The sequence below is a fragment of the Salvelinus namaycush genome, chromosome 3, assembly GCF_016432855.1.
Source record: "Salvelinus namaycush isolate Seneca chromosome 3, SaNama_1.0, whole genome shotgun sequence".
Lineage (NCBI taxonomy): Eukaryota > Metazoa > Chordata > Actinopteri > Salmoniformes > Salmonidae > Salvelinus > Salvelinus namaycush.
The window spans coordinates 72,347,090-72,371,428 of NC_052309.1; the positions used below are offsets into that span (position 1 = coordinate 72,347,090).

The following is a 24,339-nucleotide window of genomic DNA, read 5'->3' on the forward strand; positions in this document are numbered from 1 at the left end:
GCAAAAATGTGTAAAAACCTGTTTTCGGGTTTGTCATTATGGGGTATTGTTTGTAGATTGCTGATTTATTTAATCTATTTTAGAATAAGGCTGTAACGTAGCGAAATGTGGAAAAAGTCAAGGGGTCTGAATACTTTCCGAAGGCACTGTATAGCCATAAATGTCCTCATACACCAGAAAGTGTTTCTGTAAGCAGGTTAGAGCCTTGGTTCACACAACACAGCCACAGGACGCATCCGTCCAAGTTTTGAACTTCACAGCAATAAATCAAAGAAGGGGAGTGAGTCACAGCTCGACACCCCTGGCCAGTTCAAGGAGTACGATCCCAGGTAGATTCTAGAACAGGGGAGGTGTCACGATCGTCGTAATGATGAGACCAAGGCGCAGCGTGAATAGAGTTCCACAATAAATAAACTGAATAACTAAATAATAACTAAATAAATAAACTAATAAACTGAAACTCACCAAAACAATAAAGCATAAACGAAACGTGAAGCTACAGGTGTGCACTCAGGCAACTCAATGTAGACAAGATCCCACGAATAACCATGGGACAATGGCTACCTAAATATGATCCCCAATCAGAGACAACGATAAACAGCTGTCTCTGATTGGGAACCATATCAGGCCAACATAAACATACAAAACCCCTAGACATACAACACCCCTAGACATACAAAAACCCTAGACATACAAAAACCCTAGACATACAAAATTAGCGTACCCACCTTAGTCACACCCTGACCTAACCAAAATATATAGAAAAACAGAGATATCTAAGGTCAGGGCGTGACAGGAGGTCATCTCTCCCATCAGCCATCACTCTAATCTCATTCCCGCATTGTTGTAATGTCATCTCTCCAACGCTCCTTCAAGCAGCAGCCTGACTGCTACGTCTGGGGGCCATGGGGGCCATCTCACCTATAGGCTCCAGCTCTAGGAGGTGAGAGGCCATGGAGGCTGACAGGTCAGAAATGTCTGGGCCCAGTGCTACTTGTTCATACCCAGACGACTCCTCAACCCCAATTTAAGGTCTGACGATTGATCCTGGCGTGGTCCTCTAATTGTGGTCTCCATGTGTTTGATCATGTTGGTCTCGTCACCTTGAAAGAGAAGGTCTCCCTATTTGTGAAAAGATTCAGATTCCACAAAGCAGGAAAAAAGCAGTCTTATATACGACCTGTCAACTCTTCGCGGAATATTGAGGATACTTTTTTTAATGTTTCCACCATTTTCAAAGGAACATGTTTTTACAGGGATATCCCTATATGCTTTTTTGTCACAGACCGTGGTATGCTAACAATGGGGACCCTGTTGTGAGCATTTATACAGTGCAAAGCGTCATGCCAAAAGCCCAGAAACCCATGTCTTGAGGGTTCGGCTTAGACATGCTGCTCTTCAGAATAAGCCTTATGAAGAGCTTGTCTAATTGGAGAATGAACAGAATTGACAGCAGCATAGGCCCAGGCTACAACAGGCCCTCTGTATAAAGAAAACAGTCCCAGCTCTTCATATTTAAAACCAGAGAGAATGTGGATGAGCCGAGCACAACCCTGCTTCCCTTCAAAGCCGCCTCTCAAGGGGAGCCGAGAGAAGACAAGTCTCTAACCACAATGAGAGGGAAAGGGGGGATATCCCATCCAATTTCACAATCCCCCATTTATTCAGTAATGCTGCTTTTCATTTAGGACCCTGGCTAAATATGAAACTGTTTGAAATGCTACAGCCTCGCTTTAGAGGAAATAGCGTGGTGAAAACAAGCAACCTGTTGCATCCTTGTTGTTCCATTTATAAAACACTAGTAAACATTTAGCAAAATTTGTTAACACTCCATAAGGTTTGCATGCCAGACAATAGGTAGGTAGCCTAGTGGTTAGAGCGTTGGGCCAGTAACCGAAAGGTTGCTAGATCAAAATCCCTGAGCTGCCAAGTTAAAAATCTGTTTTTCTGCCCCTGAACAAGGCAGTTAACCCACTGTTCAGCAGCTGTCATTGTAAATAAGAATTTGTCCTTAACTGACTTGCCTAGTTTAATAAAGGTTAAAAAAATGGGTATCCAGTCAATGAGGGCATGACAGTGCATTTCAGTGATAATATCTTATAAAGCCATGAAGAATGGCAAAAACACATGAGGGAGAGTCATATCTAGATGTACTACAGAACAGGGCCTGGTAGTGAAGGGTGGAATAACGAGGCCCAGAAACATGCAGAACACTCCTGCACACCATGCCCTAGCACAAGGCTTAGCTCCCCTGAGTCAGAACCACATTCCTGGCAGGTTTTAGCAGATAGTTACTAAGAGTGCAGTGTCTGAGCACTGTGTGAGAAATACTTCCAGAGCCATGTGCTGTGTACCAACAGTCCTCCTAGGACTGTACTGCACTCTGCCCTGCTAGAGACCAAAACAGATCAGACCAAGTCCTGACCTCTCCTCAGTCCACTAGAGTCCAGACTAGCTCAGTCCCTCTCTAAAGTCCCACACCACACATCAATAAACACCAAGTAGTTGAATGGTTCCTCTCTTTGTCTTTCTCTCCTTCTTTCTCAGTCCACTGTGGTATTGACCATTAAGATGAAGGACTCAACACATAGTTGGCTTCGTTCTCCCAGTGTGATTTACTGTAAACACACTTCTATCAAATACTTCCTGTTAAACCTCATTCATGGGGAAATCAATATGAATCTAGAAAGGAAATCTCTGTTATGGGAGTCTGCGGGAGGAAAGCTCCACAAATGACTAGTGATTCAGAGTCCTGGTGATTCCTCAAAGCACTGGGGTAAAACCCAAAAAAGACCAAAAATGTACGGATTATATGGATTGTATTTATTGTATTTGCAAGAAGATAAGGTCCAATTGAACAATACTTCTCTTGAACTCCCTTCAACCCCTCTTGAACTCTTGAATAGTCTTGTTATATTTCTGAACACCAAAATAGCATGGATGACATAGATTTACAGATGGGAGGAGATGGACACTTAGTGATAAGCGTTTATTTTACCTTCTGTCTACCCACTTCTCTGTGACGTGGTAAGGCTGACTCTACCCAGAGTCCTAACTAAGGCTCGCTCTTGGTACCCGATTTAATCAAGGAGGTGATGGAGTTCAGGTGAGTGTCATTATGTGCATAACGCTGGTGACAGGTGTGCGCCCTAACGAGCAGTCTGGTGACCTAGAGGCCGGAGAGGGAGCACGGTTGACATACAACAGATTCATGTGTTTCACATGTTCATCTAATAGCATCTAATAGCAAAACCAAATGACCCGGATGAGAGTTGAGATTACAATAAAAGTATATGGTGCAAGTGATGAAAACCACTCACTACTCTGTGCAGAAAGTGTGAAGATCTCCACAGACCTGCAAAGACCTATGCATGCTATATTGAACATTTACATGATTACATCAGAAGAAATGTATAGTTACAGAAACCTCAAAATGTGGCCATGTATGTGTTACTCATTTTAAGGTTGAATGTTACATTAGTTCAGTCTATTTACTGTATTAAAAAAGTAATATTAAATTGTGTTTAGTTGACAATGCAACCAAATATCAACATTTAAAGGAGATGTATCTACTGCTTGGATAGTTCCATCGCATTCTTTTTATTGTGGATATAACATTGAAGATATGACTTTGTTTTAAAGGTATAAATTCAACATATTTTTTACAAGGTTTTTCTGTATTGAAATTTGGTTACCATGATGAAATAATCCTGTGGTTGAAATTTCAGCCTCAAAACAACAGTTTACTTTCAATTTTTTTCAAATCCAATGTATTCTCCTCGTAAATTTCACGTCAAAATACTTTGACAAATTACGTTCAAACAATGTTGATTCAACCAGTTTGTGCCCAGTGGGAATACACTTCTACATACCAACTCTCAAAGGGACTATAACACATACTTAAAGTTATAGTTCATGCCACATATACTGTATATGGTGGGAAAATGTATTATGTATTAAGAGGAACGTCTACCCTGTTCCCGTAGGCCAGTGGTGTGACAACAGTCATTCATTCATTCAATAGTGCTACAAAAATAGGCTGATCATGATTTAATAATGAAAATTCCTATTTTCCTTTTTAATTGTTGTAAAGAGAACACAAACTCTGGCGTAAGAACATTGTTAAACAACAAACATTAATTATTGCAGATATACATTTTTCTGGTTGAACTGTTAGCAAATCACCAGAATGTGACAGCATAACCTTTCTGTTCTCAACACTCTGGCAGCCTTTACTAAACAAGTGGAGCACCAAGACACTACATTAAAGCCTATATATATGTGTGTTTTGACACAGTATTTATTGTTTGTTGAGGAGAGAAAAGAACCACCAGAGATCAAGCCTGGCATGGGATGAATCTATCCCAGACTTTACTGAATATTAAAGGAAACAAAATATCTGTCCCACGTACAGAGAGATGGGTATTGGATCTAGCTGGCCTTTTCCTCAATCATAAATCTAACAGGAGCTATATACTGTACTTTGTGATTTTTTGTTGTTGCTGTAACTCATATCATTTGGAAGTTTCTCATTGATACAATACGACAGCGGTACTTAAGTGGTATATAAGCTAATTGGTATGAATCATCTCTCTCTCTTGCTCCCTCCCTCTCACTCCTGTAAGTCAGTGATGATGGAGATATCTTGTAATTTAATCATTGAGGCGGTGGAAGGTGTAAGAGGAGAATATGAGAAGAGCTTTATTCTGTCATCATCCCATAGCAGAGATAACAGCAACGTGGTGACATTTTATCTTTACATTCATCGTAAAGTCTGAGTTTTTTTTGAGTTTGAACTACAGATGTAGGACCTTAATTTGATCACTCGTTTGTTGCTGAGAATTTTCCAGCAGAGGAGGAAATGCAAACGTGTAGTGTATTTGAGTTTTAAAAAGTATTCTAAAGTTATTAATTCCCACTTTGAAATTTCAGACTTGATTTGCCCTAATGAAAAATGTATCAAACCCTACAGAAATGTCCATTAATTATAATCTACATAATAATTTACATTTCCTATTGCTGCAGAATTATTTTCCTGCTGTAGCAAACTAGATCAAATTAAGATCCTACATCTGTATAAACCCTAGAAGGGGCTTTTAAACTGACTGCCTCCCTTTCCTTTCTCTCCATTCAGTAGCAGAACATGCCAGGACAGGACAGCCATCCGGTTGAAGGAATTATGCATGTGAAATCTCAGAGTTAGGATGCAACTGAGTCTCTGCTTGCCAGACTCTTGATTTATTGACATTTGAAAGGGAATATGCATTTTGAATGATTTGTTTGACTTTTTGTCTTTTTACAAGCAGACTGAAGATCTTATATAACACTTATATTATCTCATCAGTGAAACACCTATGATGTCATCTGTTTGCATTTCATTATTAGATACTTCGACAGTATGATACACCATAGCAAAGGCATCCAGACCCTGTTGTCATCTACTTACACTGAAGGCCCATTGAGAGGTACAGTAATGTGGAAGATGTGTAGTAATGATGATGATGAAGATTATGTGGTTCATGATGATGGTTATTCTTGTATATTTGAAAAATGTTGAAAGTGTGACAGATTGGTTGATATTTGAAAATTGGTTGCTATACGATGGTCCATTTAAAGTGAGTTATACATGGAGATGTCAGAAACAGCCAAGAGAATCTTCCCTCCATGAGGAGAGCATTACTAACATCTGTAGACAATACATGAGACGGATGAGACCAAAGCTAATATGTGGTCCAACCTCAAATATCAAATTCCCCAAAACGTACAGTTCTAAAAATGGCTTTAGTCAGTAACTCTGACCAGAGAGAAAACTGACATTCATAACTAACTGAGCGGAAGGAATTTGAGAAAACAAAGAAAGGTTCTGAGTGAGATCAGATTGTTTGGCTCTGGATTGAAAATGTAGGTTTATCTGTCAGACTCTGGTATCCTTGGCCTGATGGATATACGAAGGTAACTGCCCACACACATATACACACATCGTCCTACATATGTCAAGCCCCTCACACACACGTCCAAACACACCATCCTACATATGTCAAGCCCCCCACACACACACCGATCTACTACTATATATGTGAACTCCCCCACTACCAAACACTCTACGTTGCTTCTACATTCAGTGCGTTCGGAAAGTATTCAGATCCCTTGACCTTTTCCACATTTTTTTAAGTTACAGCCTTATTCTAAAATGGATTAAATAAAATCCTCAGCAGTCTACACACAATACACCATAATGACAAAGCGAAAACAGGTTTTTAGAATTTTTTGCAAATTTGTAAAATAAAAAAACCTTACTTACATAAGTATTCAGACCCTTTGCTACGAGATTGAAATTGAGCTCCAGTGCATCCTGTTTCCATTGATCATCCTTTAAAAGAATTATGTTACCCTTTATTTAACTAGGCAAGTCAGTTAAGAACAAATTCTTATTTACAATGATGGGCCTACACCGGCCAAACCCCGATGATGCTGGGCCAATTGTGCGCCGCCCTATGGGGCTCCCAATCACAGCCGATTGTGATACAGCCTGGAATCGAACTAGGGTGTCTGTAGTGACACCTCAAGCACAGACAGCTGCGCCACATGGGAGCCCTTAAGATTTTTCTGCAACTTGGAGTCCACCTGTGGTAAATTCAATTGATTGGACATGATTTGGAAAGGCACACACCTGTGTATATAATGTCCCACAGTTGACAGTGCATGTCAGAGCAAAAACCAAGCCATGAGGTCAAAGGAATTGTCCGTAGAGCTCTGAGATAGCATTGTGTCGAGACACAAATCTGGGGAAAGGTACCAAAATATTTCTGCAGCATTGAAGGTCCCCAAAAACAGAGTGGCCTGCATCATTCTTAAATGGAAGAAGTTTGGGACCACCAAGGGTCTTCCTAGAACTGTCCGCCCCGGCCAAACTGAGCAATCGGGGGAGAAGGGCCTTGGTCAGGGAGGTAACCAAGAACCTGATGGTCACTCTGACAGAGCTCCAGAGTTCCTCTGTGGAGATGGGAGAACCTTCCAGAAGGACAACCATCTCTGCAGCACTCCACCAATCAGACCTTTATGGTAGAGTGGCCAGGCGAAAGTCACTCCTCAGTAAAAGGCACATGACAGCCTGCTTGGAGTTTGCCAAATGGCACTTAAAGACTCTCAGACCATGAGAAACAAGATTCTCTGGTCCGATGAAACCAAGATTGAACTCTTTGGCCTGAATGCCAATCGATTATTTCACTTATAATTCACTGTATCACAATTCCAGTGGGTCAGAAGTTTACATACACTAAGTTGACTGTGCCTTTAAACAGCTTGGAAAATTCCAGAAAATGATGTCATGGATTTAGAAGCTTCTGATAGGCTAATTGACATAATTTGAGTGTGTACCTGTGGATGTATTTCAATGCCTACCTTCAAACTCAGTGCCTCTTTGCTTGACATTATGGGAAAATCAAAAGAAATCAGCCAAGACCTCAGAAAAAAATTGTAGACCTCCACAAGTCTGGTTCATCCTTGGGAGAAATTTCCAAACGCCTGAAGGTACCACGTTCATCTGTACAAACAATAGTACGCAAGTATAAACACCATGGGACCACGCAGCCGTCACACCGCTCAGGAAGGAGACCTTGTGAAGATGCTGAAGGAAACAGGTACAAAAGTATCTATATCCACAGTAAACGAGTCATATATCGACATAACCTGAAAGGCCGCTCAGCGAGGAAGAAGCCACTGCTCCAAAACCGCCATAAAAAAGCCAGACTACGGTTTGCAACTGCACATGGGGACAAAGATCGTACTTTTTGGAGAAATGTCCTCTGGTCTGATGAAACAAAAATAGAACTCTTTGGCCATAATGACCATCGTTATGTTTGGAGGAAAAAGGGAGACGCTTGCAAGCCGAAGAACACCATCCCAACCGTGAAGCATGGGGGTGGCAGCATCATGTTGTGGGGGTGTTTTGCTGCAGGAGGGACTGGTGCACTTCACAAAATAGATGGCATCATGAGGCAGGAAAATTATGTGGATATATTGAAGCAACATCTCAAGACATTAGTCAGGAAGTTAAAGCTTGGTTGCAAATGGGTCTTCCAAATGGACAATGACCCCAAGCATACATCCGAAGTTGTGGCAAAATGGCATAAGGACAACAAAGTCAAGGTATTGGAGTGGCCGTCACGAAGCCCTGACCTCAATCCTATTGAAAATTTGTCGGCAGAACTGAAAAAGTGTGTGCGAGCAAGGAGGCCTAGAAACCTGACTCAGTTACACCAGCTCTGTCAGGAGGAAGGGGCCCAAATTCACCCAACTTATTGTGGGAAGCTTGTGGAAGGCTACCCAAAACGTTTGACCCAAGTTAAACAATTTAAGGGCAATGCTACCAAATACTAATTTAGTGTATGTGAACTTCTGACCCACTGGGAATGTGATGAAAGAAATAAAAGCTGAAATAAATCATTCTCTCTACTATTATTCTGACATTTCACATTCTTAAAATGAAGTGGTGATCCTAACTGACCTATAACAGGGAATTTTTACTATGATTAAATGTCAGGAATTGTGAAAAACTGAGTTTAAATGTATTTGGCTAAGGTGTATGTAAACTTCCGACTTCAACTGTTGCTGTGCAGCTGTTGCTGTGCTCCCCATCCAACCTGACAGAGCTTGAGAGGATCTGCAGAGAAGAATGGGAGAAACTCTGCCAAGTTTGCAGTGTCATACCCAAGAAGAATTGACGCTATAAACGCTGCCAAAGGTGAATCAACAGAGTACTGAGTAAAGTGTCTGAATACTTATTTAAATGTAATTTTTCAGTTTTATATTTTCATACATTTGCAAACATTTCTAAAAACCTGTTTTTGCTTTGTCATTATGGGGAATTGTGTAGATTAGAATAAGGCTGTAACGTAACAAAATGTGGAAAAATTCAAGAGGTCTGAATACTTTCCGAAGGCACTGTATGTCTCCATCTTGGTACAGAACTCTCTGACTGCTGGCGATACAGACCAGATGAAGTAGATATACTTCTACAATTAGTTCCATATGTCACAGTGGAAGCTGAGGTTTATATATGATCACAGTGCTACACAATCTTCACACCACACCTGCTGAAATAAATCAAAGCACCTCGTATCTAGTAGCTGGCCGGGGGCACAGTGAATGAACACATCACGTTCCACCACTAATATCATAATATATAGTTTCCTCGTTCCATCTTAGGCACCTACACACATCTGGGTGGTTCTGTCATGTTCGGAGTTTTACAAAGTGTGTACTCTTGGTCATGTGGTCAATGGGGATATTTCATTGACCAATTCCCTTCCAACAAGCTTCCTCTATAAAACCTTTGCCATCTGAGACTATAGATCAGATCTGTTTGCAGTCTTTGCCTTTGCATCCATCCTGGTTACATCCATATAACATGTCATTAGAAAGTCCCTGCCTAGTGAACTCATGACTGCGTAAACCACACTGTGGAGGATGGAGGTCTGTGTTACTAAGGACTGAATGTGTACAGAGGTTAGTGGGACCAGTGACTGGATACTGTAACATGTATATCATGGGAAAAAACACAAGACTTCTGTGCCTCCCTAAATGAGATCAGGTCAGGAAATTACTCACATACTGTCTCAACAGGGGAGTGACTAATTGTGACTTTTTCCTAGTTCACTTTAGGTCCATTGTAATAGAACTAGGCTGCCCTACCAAGCAAAAAGGCAGTAACTGCCCATTTGGTCGAAAATGAGTTAATGTCATTTTTGCTACATTAAATCCATGCTTAATCATGTGGACAATTATCCTGCCTCTGTTGTGTTTTGGAGAAAATGGGGGTCATGTTAGCAGTAACTGCATAAAGTTACTGTGAAACCAAGGTAAATAGTGGCAGGTAGCCTAGTGGTTAGAGCGTTGGGCCAGTAACCGAAAGGTTGCGAGATTGAATCCTCAAGCTGACAAGGTAAAAACCTGTTGTTCTGCCTTTGAACAAGACTGTTCCTAGGCTGTCATTGTAAATAAGAATTTGTTCATTTTTCTCAGTTCTACGCTATGAGCAGTTTCTGCCTTTTTGCTTAGTAGGGCAGTAGGGAAATGACACAGTGCACATGAGCAGGAGAGAAATGAGAGAAAGAGAAGAGTTACTGGACTATTAAACCCATTCTGATAGCTCATTTAAAATACCAGGTCAGATTTGGGTTTGTAGGGGGTGTTAATGAAAATAATTACTGATGGGGGATGATTCAGCTAATTAACATTAAGGATCAAGTCTCATTAATAATCTGCTCAAACAATCGCCACCACTCTCATTCTCCGCTCTCTCGCTCTATGTCCCTACTCTCTATCTTTCTCTCTGTTCCTCCCCCTCTCTCTGTCCCTTCTCTCTTTCCTTCTCTTTGGTTCTGTCAGCCTCAGAACCCTATCAAATTTCTCATCCCTGTCCCTCTCTCCCTTCTCACTCTCTGGGTCCACTCTGTTACTTAAAGCTTTTGTTCTCTCTCCCACTCCCCCTACCACTCTCTTCCCCTTTTTCCTTTCATTTACTTTTCCCCTCCTCTGTTCTCCTCTGGGAAGTTTGCATTCCACACCTCCTCAGCAGACTGCACACAAAAGAGCAGAAAGCACCACTCCTGACCTGTAGCAAACATTCCAGTCCACTGGGCTCTTTCACACAGCCACTGTTTGTGCTTTCAGAGCCAGTCCCATTTGTCCCCTCCAAATTCATTCAGCTCAGCCAGTCTGGTGGCCAGACCACTGTTACAGGCAAGGGGATAGAGCAGGCTGGACTAACACATTTAGACATGGACAAGCAATGCTATGTTTCATTGCAAAGTTAAGGTTACATGGAAAAGTATTTTTCTCACATGCATTATCACAATTTGTGCACTAAAATAGTGTGAGTATTCAGTCAAACATTGAAACTTGGTGTTAGGATTTATTCCCTAAACTAAATAATTTAACCAAGAAAAACTAAAAGTAACTCAATCATATATTGATTCCACTTCAAAGACCAAATCATCTATCATTTTCAGTGAAATTAGTAGAAACAGCATTGACAGTGAGTCAGAGATAAATCTGATCTGAGGGATAAATAGAACTGATGGTTCCATCCAAAAGGCATACGTTCAAGTATCCTTCAACTCAGCAAACAGGAAATGGACTATTAGCCTCTTATGGAAAACAGAGAACATGTGTTGCCTCTCTCTAGTCTCCTGTCAGAACTGTGACTGAACTCCCATGAAGAGGATGAGGGTCTGATGTGGTGCAGGGCCCACCTGGGGTACAATGAGATGTCAGAGAGAAAAGGTCAGAGGTCAGAGAGAAGATTGGGGAGCGATCTTTTGGCAACATGTTTCCGTTTGGTGCTTTATCTCAGCTGTCTGCATCGGAAGAGAAGGAAGTTACATGGGAGAAGTGGTAGGAAGGTAAAGGAGGACTGAAAGATGGAGGCAACTTGGAGGATGAAGGAGGTGTAGTTGGAGAAAGTGGAAAGCCAGAAAAGAGGAGAATCTATATATGGCTCTGAGGGAGGAGTGCAGGGGAAAACTACGTGTACTGGCCTGCACCATTCCCTCTCCTCCTCTCTCTTTCCTTTTCTACCTCTCTGTCTGTCTGTCTGTCTGTCTGTCTGTCTGTCTGTCTGTCTGTCTGTCTGTCTGTCTGTCTGTCTGTCTGTCTGTCTGTCTGTCTGTCTGTCTGTCTGTCTGTCTGTCTGTCTGTCTGTCTGTCTGTCTGTCTGTCTGTCTGTCTGTCATCTTCAAATACTAGAGTGATAGCTAGAAGGTTGCTGACAACATTCCCTCCCCAGCAGCTCTTCTAATGTGTCTACCTCCACACACACCTGTCCACAGTCTCCCCAGGCAGGGGGAAAGGCACGTCAAGAACTCCCCCCTGCTCCTGCATCCCTTCCCTTCTCACCTCAACTGGCTCCCCAGCCTCAGGTCACCACCATGGACAGAGTCTCTGGAGAAACACAAACACAAATCAAACATTCACACACCCAAATGTTACAGGATGGCTGTAAAGTGTCATTGATGGTTTGTGTTTTCTCGTCCTAAGTCTGAAAAGTAGATCTACAGTACCGGTACAATTCTTAGAAATGTATGTTCTTTGATCCATTGTGAAGATGGGGAGCACCATGGGGATATTATAAAGAGTGTATCAATAGTTTGTAAACGTGTGCGTGTGCATGTATGTGCGTGTGTGTGTGTGTGTGTGTGTGTGTGTGTGTGTGCGTGTGTGTGTGTGTCCTCTATACCTATCCTGCGGTAAGAATAGTGATCTCTGTAGCCTATGTTACGTTGTGTGGACTGTAAAGATGGAGGGGGGTTCATGAATACCGTACATCACAGGTTTGTTTAAGGTTAAATGCAAAGCACAGGAGATGGATGGATAGGCTGAGAGAGAGACAGGAAGAGACAGGAAGAGAGATGGTTTCAGCTCACCTCTCTGGCCATGCAGCTGTCCAACATGGGTGTTAACTTTGTACTCTGACCCAATCACCATCGCTAAGGAAACCAGCCTGGTTTTACAATCTTATCATATGCACCTTTACACCTTGCTACGCCCACCTTGAGCAGAATTCCCATGTTCAAACAAGGCAATGTCTCTCCGTCTCCAAGCCAAAGCAACACATCACCATAACTCCAAACTGACAGACCACTATTGCACTGACTACAAACACATTCTGCTTCATCTACCTATATAGACTTAAAATACTGCCCTTAAAACAACATGCCTGAATTACCATCAATTACTTTTCTTCAGCATTGGATGCGACACAGGAATAGGAATAGTAACTGCATTTGGGACTACACGGGAGAAACCCTTTCATTCTGTATTTGTGTAATGGTTCATTCTGCCAGGAGATGGCAGGAGAGCTCCAGCGCTGTAGCGCATCTAGATTACACAACGTTACTGAAGGAGAGCTGAAACCACACCAGTGTGAAATTTGAATATAGTGACGTGACGTAGGACTAAACGCCACAATATTGAACTTTGCGCTTGACCTTCAATTGTTATCACACTTTAATCTATAGGGTACTCATTATTTGAACATTGTGTGGTCAAATTGAAATTGAATGGTCTAATAGCAGCACACAATTCTGATATAGGTTTCTACAATCTTAAACGTTTCTTCATTAATATTTATTTATTTTAGTAAGAATAATACTCTATAAAATATTTGTTTACTTAAGCCAAAAGTAGGCCTACAGGTCTGGGTTTTATGACTAGGCATAAATCAGCCAGGTCTCATAGACTAGACATAACATAGTAAATGTCAATCCGGGACGATCAAATTAGTATGATATGTTAAGTTTGGTATGGTTACATAACGTTAGCTTTAGCCACCTAGACACCTAGCTAACATTAGCCACAACAAATTGGAATTTGTTACATATCATACATTTAGAAAATCCGTAGAATAGTGTACATTATTCTAATTCGTAACATATTGTATGAATTAAATGTGTAACATATAATATGAATTGTAATTCGTAACATAGCCTATCATACGAAATGGATGATGGACATCCACAAATTAATACCATACAAAACGTAGTATGTACTAAATGAAGTAACTCAGATTTACGTCGCCTACAGAATAATACGAAATGCTCTGAGACCAGGTTGCAGCAATAGGTAGGCCCATGTCTGACAGATGTGAATGCATCCAAACACAGCAACATTAAACATAGGCCCTACTGGGAAATACATATTTATTGAGGCTGTTGTTCAAAATTGCATGAAAAATGCTTATCAATGTAACCCCTACCCATATGTTAGGCTGCCACACACAGTAAAACAGGGATTCATTTATGTACCTTTTTTTTATCAATTCAGGGCAAGCAGCATTTATCAGATTAAACATTCTGCTGGCAGTCGAGTTTGCGAGGTGCCTCGTCTTTTTAGTAAACGATTTTATAGGACATGTGACTAAATTACCCGCTCACATGGCCGCTGTGTTTGCATGATCCGCTTTAGTTTTTAAAGTCCAGTGCTCGAGCTCGCTCTGCAACAACCATCCGGAGCAGAAGACCACTAAAACGCACGACCTAACCGGACAAGCCATGGCGAGCAGTGGACAAAAAGTAGTTCTGATCACCGGTTGCTCCTCCGGCATCGGGTTACGAATCGCCGTCCTGCTTGCCAAAGATGAAAAGAAGCGTTACCATGGTAAATGCGCTTTCTTTACATTGTTTATCTGCCTTTAACTTCAGAAGCTTGATCCGACATGCTGCTAAAATCACTCTGATCTTTGTTTGAACCCTTATGGAATATGTTCTGTGTACCAATGGGGTCATCATTAGTCTATCTATCCAAAACAACTTTTACGCGCAGGTTTGACCTTTGCGCCCATAAATTATAGCCTACGCGTTTTACTTTTAGACTAAATCTCCTATTGCTAGTGTTTAAAAAATATATATATTTCCTATCGTGAGCCCTCTGGTTCTCTACCCCCCTTGATTCGGCTATTATCATCTGAAAGCAAAGTTTCTAGGGTACGGCTCCGCGAGGATGCCGCTTGCCAGACGGGGATCATAAAAGAGACTGCCAGTTCTCTTTCAAGTGACTGCCAGTTCTCTTTCAAGTGACTTCTCTCGTACAAAGCCCCCTTTATCGCACTGAATTGTAGACAGCTGCCCCGGTTTAGTGCCGTGTCTAATGCGCCTATAGTCCCCTCTCTGGAGCGAGTGTTGAAAGAGGGACAAAGTTTGAGACCTGTACAAGCGAAGGTTCACTAGCAAGGCTTGTTTGAAGTCTTCATCGGGGCTCAGCGGAGCTCGGGGCTCGTCGCGGACATTGTTCGTTTGTCATCCACTTTCCAGCTACAGACATCCCATCATTAATGTCAGTCTAGGGTTACGTAGAATTGTTCTTTCTTTGAGGGTAGTGGGGTCTTGGGATTTATTGCCGTGAAATAGAGGAGCGCAACAGTACTCTGGGTTGAATCATTCTCGTTGAACTGTGACCTGCTTCCAAGAAAGAGAGAGACCACATTGCAGAAAATAACTTGATCTGTTCTCTCTGAAGGATCATGAAAATCCAGATTAAATATTGCGCTGTTATATTGAGTACAATCCCAGTTCAGGGCAGTGTGGTTCCATTCAATAATGTTTACTAAGCTGTTGCCCAAGAATAATTCCAACAACAACTGAAGGAACAATGCAGCTGTTGTTCTGTTGAAACGCATACATCTCTCTGTTACTTTACAGACACCCAATGCTCTCATCATGAAGATCTTACTCATAGGTGTACAACACGTGTCCTCGGCAGACAGTATGCAGTCGAAGCTGGCACTGTCTGTCATAGTTCTCTACTAGTCACACACCATTATTTCATGATCTTCCACTCACTCCATAGATACTGGATTGTCATTGGGGGTCAGAGGTTACAGAACCAGATGAGATAAAAGGATGTCTTCATTCATCAAGGACAGCAGGTCTTCAGATCAGTGCCTGATTAGAGCTGTTGATTTCCACCATTGATCTCTATTGTGTAATACTGTTGTCTCTCTATTTCTGTGTTAGAGCTCATCAATAAACACAGAGGTGTAAACTTGGAATGGAGAATGTCAAGTCGCAAGATGCAAACATGTGGAAAACCTTTCTGTACATACTGTAGATGGTAGATACGGTTTGTTACTCTATGTAGGTTCATGTCTCTCAGGTCCGGAGTTCAAAGGGAATCAATAGTGTGCTACACAAGCGGATGGCCGTGGAATAGACCCACTGACCTGCATGGCTGTCTGTCTGTCTGTCTGTCTGTCTGTCTGTCTGTCTGTCTGTCTGTCTGTCTGTCTGTCTGTCTGTCTGTCTGTCTGTCTGTCTGTCTGTCTGTCTGTCTGTCTGTCTGTCTGTCTGTCTACATATAAACCCGTGTGCAAGTCTACTATATATGCTTATCTATGTGTCACTGGGTCAGTCATCAATCAGTCTGTTCCATGTAGTCTCATATATCTCAGATATATTGCGCTCTCTCTCTCTCTCTCTCTGTCTCTCTATATGTCTCTCTCTCTCTGTCCCTCTCTCTGCCTCTCTCTCTGTCTCTATCTCTGCCTCTCTCAATTCAATTAAATTCAAAGGGCTTTATTGGCATGGGAAACATACACTGCATGGCTAAAAGTATGTTGACACCTGCTCGTCAAACATTTCATTCCAAAATCATGGGCATTAATATGGAGTTAGTCCCCCCTTTGCTGATGTAACAGCCTCCATTCTTCTGGGAAGCTTTCCACTAGATGTTGGAACATTGCTGCAGGGACTTGCTTCCATTCAGCCACAAGAGCATGAGTGAGGTCGGGCAGTGATGTTGCTCACAGTCTGTATGATCCTCGCTTTGTGCTTTGTGCACGGGTTCATTGTCCTGCTGAAACAGAACAGGGCCTTCTCCAAACTGTTGCCACAAAGTTGGAAGCACAGAATCATCTAGAATATCATTGCATGCTGTAGCGTTAAGATTTCTCTTCACTGGAACTAAGGGGCCTAGCCTGAACCATGAAAAACAGCCCAGACCATTATTCCTCCTCCACCAAACTTTCCAGTTGGCACTATGCATTCGGGCAGGGAGCGTTCTTCTGGCATCTGCCAAACCCAGATTCGTCCGTTGGACTGCCAGATGGTGCAGAGTGATTCATCACTCCAGAGAACGCATTTCCAGAGTCGAATGGCGGCGAGCTTTACACCTCTCCAGCCGACGCTTGGCATTGTGCATGGTGATCTTAGGCTTGTCTGCGGCTGCTTGGTCATGGAAACCCATTTCATGAAGCTCCCGACGAACAATTCTTGTGCTGACATTGCTTCCAGAGTCAGTTTGGAACTCGGTAGTAAGTGTTGCAACCGAGGACAGTCAATTTTTACTCGCTATGCGCTTCAGCACTCGTCTGTCCTGTTCTGCAAGCTTGTTTGGCCTATTACTTTGTGGCTGAGACTTTTTTGCTCCTAAACGTTTCCACTTCACAATAACAGCACTTACAGTTGACCGGGGCAGCTCTAGCAGGGCAGAAATTTGACGAACTGATTTGTTGGAAAGGTGGCATCCTATGACGGTATCACTTTGAAATTCACTGAGCTCTTCAGTAAGGCCATTCTACTGCCAATGTTTGTCTATGGAGATTGCATGGCGGTGTGCTTGATTTTAAACACCTGTCAGCAACGGGTGTGGCTGAAATAGCCGAATCCACACACTTTTGGCCATGTAGTGTATGTTTACATTGCCAAAGCAAGTGAAATAGACAATAAACAAAAGTGAAATAAACTATCAAAAATTAACAGTAAACATTACACTCACAAGTTTCAAAGGATTAGAGACTATGGCTATGTACAGTGTTGTAAGGATGTGCAAATAGTTAAAGTAATATGGGTTGTATTTACAATGGTGTTTGTTCTTCAGTGGTTGCCCTTTTCTTGTGGCAACAGGTCACAGCAGGTGATGCGTATGGGAAGACCCTCATGCTGCTGCCTCTGGATGTGTGCAGTGATGAGTCAGTCAAGCAGTGCATCAACAGTGTCTCTCTCTCTGACTCTCTCTCACCCCCCTCTCTCTCTGCCTCTATCTCTCTCCATCCCCCCCTCTCTCTTTCTCTCTCTCCCAGTCATTGCCACCATGCGTGACCTGAAGAAGAAGGATAAGCTGGTGGAGACAGCAGGTGATGCGTATGGGAAGACCCTCATGCTGCTGCCTCTGGACGTGTGCAGTGATGAGTCAGTCAAGCAGTGCATCAACAGTGTCAAGGACCGCCATATTGATATCCTCAGTGAGTTAACAGGGCTGGAACTAACGAGCTAACCCTCCTGCCCTGGCCTTTTGTGTGGCAATGACCTGATCTCTAGCCTTGGGACAAATAGCCTCGCCTTTTTCGTGTGTGTGGGTTTGTGAATGTGTGTGTTCCAGGGCATGCGTTCATCCTGCATTTGTCTAGGCCAGGGGTATTCAACTCTTAACCTACAAGGTCCAAAGCCTGCTGGTTTTATTTTCTACTTGATTAATAATTCCACACACCTGGTGTCCCTGGTCTAAATCAGTCCTTGGAGGAACAATGAAAAAATGCAGTGGAACTGGTTTCGAGGTCCAGAGTTCAATTTGAAGGGTCTAGGCCTATGTGTATATGTACGCCTTAAAACTCTAACCTCTGTTTCAACTGGTGGACTCTGATTTTCCAGGAAAACTGTTTCTATTCATAGGTTCACTCCTGACCCTCCACTCCCCGACACTACCTCCTCTACCCTTAATACAACAAAAACAGCCCAGCAGACTGTTACATCACGCCTCTCTATTTATTTCATTCATGTGCTGACACCTAGTGGTGACAGTGAATAGTGCAACTATCTGACCAATGGAGTTCATGTTTTTTAGTTTTTTAATTTAACTAGGCAAGTCAGTTAAGAACAAATTCTTATTTACAATGACGGCCTAACCCGGCCAAACCCGGACGACGCTGGGCCAATTGTGCGCCGCCCAATGGGACTTCCAATTGCGGCCGGATGTGATACAGCTTGGATTCAAATCAGGGACTATAGTGACACCTCTTGCACTGAGATGCAGTGCCTTAGATCGCTGTGCCACTCGGGAGCCCACAGAGAAAAAATCATACATTCTTCCTAAAAGTATTTCAAGACACAAAACTAGTGTTCATACAATTCAAACCTTTATTTAACTAGGCAAGTCAATTAAGAACAAATTCTGGCTTTCTTGATGTCTACAGTATTCTCTCTGGTATGAAATCTGGTTTCTGCTCAGGTTATGCTAACTACCTCTCACAAAGAGTGCAGTGTATAAAGTCAGAATATCTGCTGTCTCAGCCACTGCCTGTCACCAAGGGAGTACTCTAAGGCTCAATCCTAGGCCCCACGCTCTTCTCAATTTACATCAACAACATAGCTCAGGCAGTAGGAAGCTCTCTCATTCATATATATGCAGATGATACAGTCTTATACTCAGCTGGCCCCTCCCCGGATTTTGTGTTAAATGCTCTACAACAAAGCTTTCTTAGTGTCCAACAAGCTTTCTCTACCCTTAACAAGCTTTCTCTACCCCCTATCTGAGATATCTACTGCAACCCTCATCCTCCACATACAACACCCTTTCTGCCAGTCACATTCTGTTAAAGGTCCCCAAAGGTCGTTCGTCTTTTCAGTTCGCTGCAGCTAGCGACTGGAACGAGCTGCAACAAACACTCAAACTGGACAGTTTTATCTCAATCTCTTAATTCAAAGACTCAATCATGGACACTCTTACTGACAGTTGTGGCTGCTTTCCGTGATGTATTGTTGTCTCTTGCCCTTTGTGCTGTTTTCTGTGCCCAATGTTTGTACCCTGTTTTGTGCTGCTACCATGTTGTGCTGCTGCCATGATGTGTTGCTACCATGTTGTTGTCATGTTGTGTTGTCATATGTTGCTGCCATGCTATGTTGTTGTCTTAGGTCTCTCTGTATGTAGTGTTGTGTTGTCTCTCTTGTCGTGATGTGTGTTTTGTCCTATATTTGTATTTTCTTTTATTTGTATTTTTAATCCCCTGTCCCCGCAGGAGGCCTTTTGCCTTTTGGTAGGCCGCCATTGTAAATAAGAATTTGTTCTTAACTGACTTGCCTAGTTAAATAAAAGTTAAATAAAAATAAATAAAACAATGACGGCCTACAAAACATCAGTTGTGACTAAAGCTTTAGAGCCTCATCTCTAAACCTTAACTATAGGTGTCTGTACAGAAGGCTACAGTATAGTATCTGTATAGTATCGGTAGTGTAACTACAGGTCTGTAACCCTTGTCTCTATCTGTGACTCTCCCCTCAGTCAACAATGCAGGTGTGGGCTTGTTGGGACCAGTGGAAAGCATCAGTATGGAGGACATGAAGAGGGTGTTTGAGACCAACTTCTTTGGCGTGGTGAGGATGATTAAAGAGGTCATGCCTGACATGAAGAAGAGGCGGGCGGGACACATCGTGGTCATGAGCAGTGTTATGGGTCTACAGGGTAAGACTGGCATGACAATGATTGAGGGGTTGTCTAGTGCACATACAGATCTGGACCAGCAGGCTAACTGTAAAAGCTGTAGATTCCGGTCCTGCTCTCTGACTACCATTCCTCCTGACTCTGCTCTGCCTGTAGGTGTAGTATTCAACGATGTCTACACTGCCTCCAAGTTCGCCATGGAGGGCTTCTGTGAGAGTATGGCTGTCCAACTGCTCAAGTTCAATGTCCAGTGAGTTCCTCTCAGTCTGTCTTGTACTCCTATTGTGTTTCTGTCATTACATTTCTTGGTATCTTTCCCAGTGGGCATTCAATTACAGCCAGTGACTCAATACCTGGTTACTGTGTCAGCAAAAATAAAGAATTGCCGTTACTGTGTAATAGATGAATAAAGATCTATTCTATTCTCTCCGGTCAGTTTGTCTATGATTGAGCCAGGGCCGGTGCACACTGAGTTTGAGACGAAGATGATGGAGGACGTGGCCAAGATGGAGTACCCGGGAGCTGATGCAGACACAGTGCGCTACTTTAAAGATGTTTACCTGCCCTCCTCCAAGGATATCTTTGAGGCCATGGGTCAGACCCCAGAGGACATCGCCAAGGTTAGTGAACACTCTCCGCTCCCTGTGTCACCCTTTGATTCATGGGATTTTGAGTTTGCCTAGTGTAATGGAACCAATGGAATAGTCCCAAAAGTACAAATCCAATCCAACCTGGGACTCCAGACCAACAAACACAAAGTATTTGAAAGACACTCAGGTGTGCTATAAACACTCAATGATGTTCTCTCTCTCTCTCTCTCTCTCTCTCTCTCTCTCTCTCTCTCTCTCTCTCTCTCTCTCTCTCTCTCTCTCTCTCTCTCTCTCTCTCTCTCTCTCTCTCTCTCTCTCTCTCTCTCTCTCTCTCTCTCTCTCTCTCTCTCTCTCTCTCTCTCTCTCTCTCTCTCTCTCTCTCTCCCATGTAGTGTACTAAGAAGGTGATCGAGTCAAGGAACCCTCGCTTCAGGAACCTGACCAACAGCCTGTACACACCCATCGTGGCCATGAAGTATGCCGACGAGACAGGCGGCCTGTCGGTCAACACCTTCTACAACCTGCTGTTCAACTTCGGCCCCCTCATGCACATCACCATGAGCATCCTTAAGTGCCTGACCTGCAGCTGCCTGCGCCGACGCACCATCTCACCGAACTGAGAGAGACTGGGTCTGGGTCTGAAATGGAACCCTATTCCCTATATTGTGCATTACCAGGGTGAAAAGTAGTGCATTATATAGGGATAGGGTGCCATTTTGGACATACCCTGTGAGAAATATACAGTGGTGTAGCTCAATTATTGACACCCAAACCTGGACCACCTGGGGGAAGGAGGGGCATGTAGTTCTCGGGGAGAGAGGCCGTGAGAGAACCAGGATAAGCTTTGGCCAGGCAACACGCACAATCGCACAAACACAGACAGTACAGTGTGACCTCATACATGGGGCTAGAAGTTTTTTCTGGTCAGATCATGTGATCGGGAAAAACTCCTGGCCCTCCTCATACATACACATGATTACACACAAACAACTTACCCACAAACACAGCCAGGCATCTCCTCCGTCCCGGTCTTTTGCCGTGCTGCTGGGGCAATGACACTGTCTGTCCATCTGTCCGTCTGTCCATTTGTCCGTCTGTCCGTCTGTCTGTCCATCTGTCTATCTGTCTGTCTGTCCATCTGTCCGTCCGTCTGTCCGCCCGTCCGTCCGTCTGTCTGTGGACTGAAAAACAAAGCACACATAACCAGTTACAAAGAATAACAAAAAACAACAGCATTACAATCACAGTGAAAGCGTAACGTAGCACCCAATGAACTGAAGACTCAGGCCTTGCTAAACTCTTAGTACAATGCAGTATTTAGCTCTGAGTTACAAAGAATCTACTAGATTCCTTCATTGTACATTTGATTTGATGTACGTCTTAATAGTAGTATTGTTGTTTTGCTGTTTAATCATATTTCTGCATCTTTTTATAAGCTGAATGTGTGGTTTTTAAAAGTGTATGAATGGATAGATTGTTAATATCTTATTTTTGAAAGTAATTAATTGATTTAGAAATAAACTTCTTGGTTTACTCTGAAAGAGACAGCCTTTTTCTTAATGACGCTGTAATGATGAGGCATTTAGCTCAATGTCTTTGGTGTGGTTTCCAGAGAGCCTGGTTTCCATTGTGCCTGCAGTACTCTATGTGAACCAGTTGGGGGCACTAGATCACTGTGTGTTCTCTCTAGCTGTACCATCAGCTGGGGTGGCGATTCCACTACAGACGCTACAGCACACACAGCTCAATGAGCAGGAGACCTGTTGAGAGTATTATACTGTTGTCTAGGGATGGAGATCATTGTAGCCATATGATATTGGTTTGTTTTCGGGGGGGTTGTAAGTCTTGATTATTGTTCTTTGAAGTTCCTGATCTCTGTGGGTTGTGACTGGATAATGTTTTTCTAGGGTCTGAGTGGATGTTTCCAACCACTGGTGTTGAAAGTTGTTCTGTGTGTGGTTCGGCTGGAGAGCCAGTGAATGATAGTGTGTGAGAGAAAGGTGGTTTGCAAATTACCATGGAAATGTAAACTAATCTGAGATTTGTCTCCTTACACTCATAGGTCTAGTCCTGCTGTTAACTATCCGTGTGTGTGTGTGTGTGTGTGTGTGCGCCTGCGTTCTTTTGCATCTGCTTGTGTGCAGTGTGTGTGTGTGTGGACCAAGCCAGTGATCTGTTGATGGATATAAAGAGGTCATGGCCTGCTCCCCATCCAGCCCTCTCGCCCCCCCCCCCCCCCCCCCCCCCTCACACACACACCCTGCTTTGTGCCATGTGAGAGAATATGACCTGGTTCCCATCCCTGAGGAGGGGTGAGCCCTGTTAATGAAGGCCTCCTCCTCAGAAACGGCCCCACTGCACCCCAGAGCCTCCCTCACCAGCTGTCTCCCTCACACCCTCAGCCTCGGACCCTCAGCCCTGGACCCCCAGTCCACTGAGAGAGAGAGAGAGAGAGAGAGAGAGAGAGAGAGAGAGAGAGAGAGAGCGAGAGAGAGAGAGAGAGAGAGAGAAACAGAGAGAGAGACACAGAAACCAAGAGAGGGAGAAAGAGTGAGAGAAAGGGAAAGAGAGAGAGACAGAGAGACCTACGTAGAGGGAGCCCAGGTCTGTCTGTAGAGTCCCTGTCTGTGGAGGTGGTATCCAGAGGATCCTGGCTGTGTAGAGCTAATCAGCAGTACGCTACGTATTGCAACAGCGGTAGCAGCCAGGTCTTTCTGTGCACTGTGGGGAGCTACATAGGTCTGTGTGTATGTGTGTGTGTGTGTGTGTGTGTCTTCATCAGAGGCGACAGCTACGCACAATGGAACAAAGACGCTGTCAATCACAATCAAATGGGTGGGGGGTCAGTCCGGGGGGGAGGGGGGTGGAGCCTGTGTACTGAATGTTGCCGAGGCCCCGATGTGGGACGCTGCAGGGTGGGGGTGGGGGGCAGTGAGGGGCGGGGGTGTGTCTGATTTAGGAAAATTAGGGATGGGGTGCCCCAGGCTGAATAGAAGACCTGTTTACTAATTGAATGAACACAGGAGTTACAGCAAGTCTCATTAAACAAAAGGTATTATTCTTATCAAACCATTGTTGGGCACTTTTGTTTCAGAATCAAGAACATAATTGCGATATAATCAGGGGCAACATGATGTGGCTTGGTCTTGACCCTGTCGCAATTACTAAGCCACTAAATACACACAACTCTCACCGATGCACAAACACACAGCCTCCACATGCACACTCCAAATGTGTAGACTTATATAACCTTCACTTATGAAAGAACACTCAAGCCCGCATGCACATGCACACACGCATACAAACACACACACACACACACACACACACACACACACACAGGGAGTAGCTAAAACATTTTCTTTGGCATTCTCATCGTCAGACACATTCCTAAAGTGTTTAGTCTTGGTTGTCGCCAGGTCAATTCTGGTTCAGTTCAGGCCCCTTCTCTGTTCCATCAGGACCAATACGTCATGCTAGTCCCTATGTCCTCAGAGAGAAGGAGCGAAAGAGAAGGAGACGAGGAAGAGGTGAGCGAGACTAAAGGAAGAGGGAGAGAGAGGGTGAGTGGAGTTGAGGTCTAGTCGAGTGCTTCACTATGAACTCAGGGCATGATGACAGATAACCACAACGCCAGGCTGCTGTGTAGGCTGCCTCCTCTGCATCCTCATTCTCAATATCACTTAAATGATGCCTGACCAAGGTCTGTGTTTGAAAATTTGCACTATAAAAGTAAATGTCCTTTTGGGCGGATACACAGTGTCAGTTTCTGTTACCTACCAACTGTCTTTAATATGTGGGTCCACTCTCCTTAATGCTC

At 43.4% G+C, this 24,339-nt stretch overlaps 1 protein-coding gene across 1 annotated transcript; it reads left to right on the plus strand.

Moving 5' to 3' along the window:
• Positions 1-13,890: 13,890 nt before the first annotated feature.
• On the plus strand, positions 13,891-22,060 carry LOC120044564 (retinol dehydrogenase 8-like). Its single transcript, XM_038989229.1, has 6 exons — positions 13,891-14,157; positions 17,576-17,737; positions 19,771-19,950; positions 20,086-20,179; positions 20,366-20,549; positions 20,912-22,060. The coding sequence occupies exons 1-6, from the start codon at positions 14,052-14,054 to the stop codon at positions 21,137-21,139; spliced, it is 954 nt and encodes a 317-aa protein (XP_038845157.1). The 5' UTR covers positions 13,891-14,051; the 3' UTR covers positions 21,140-22,060.
• Positions 22,061-24,339: the final 2,279 nt, after the last annotated feature.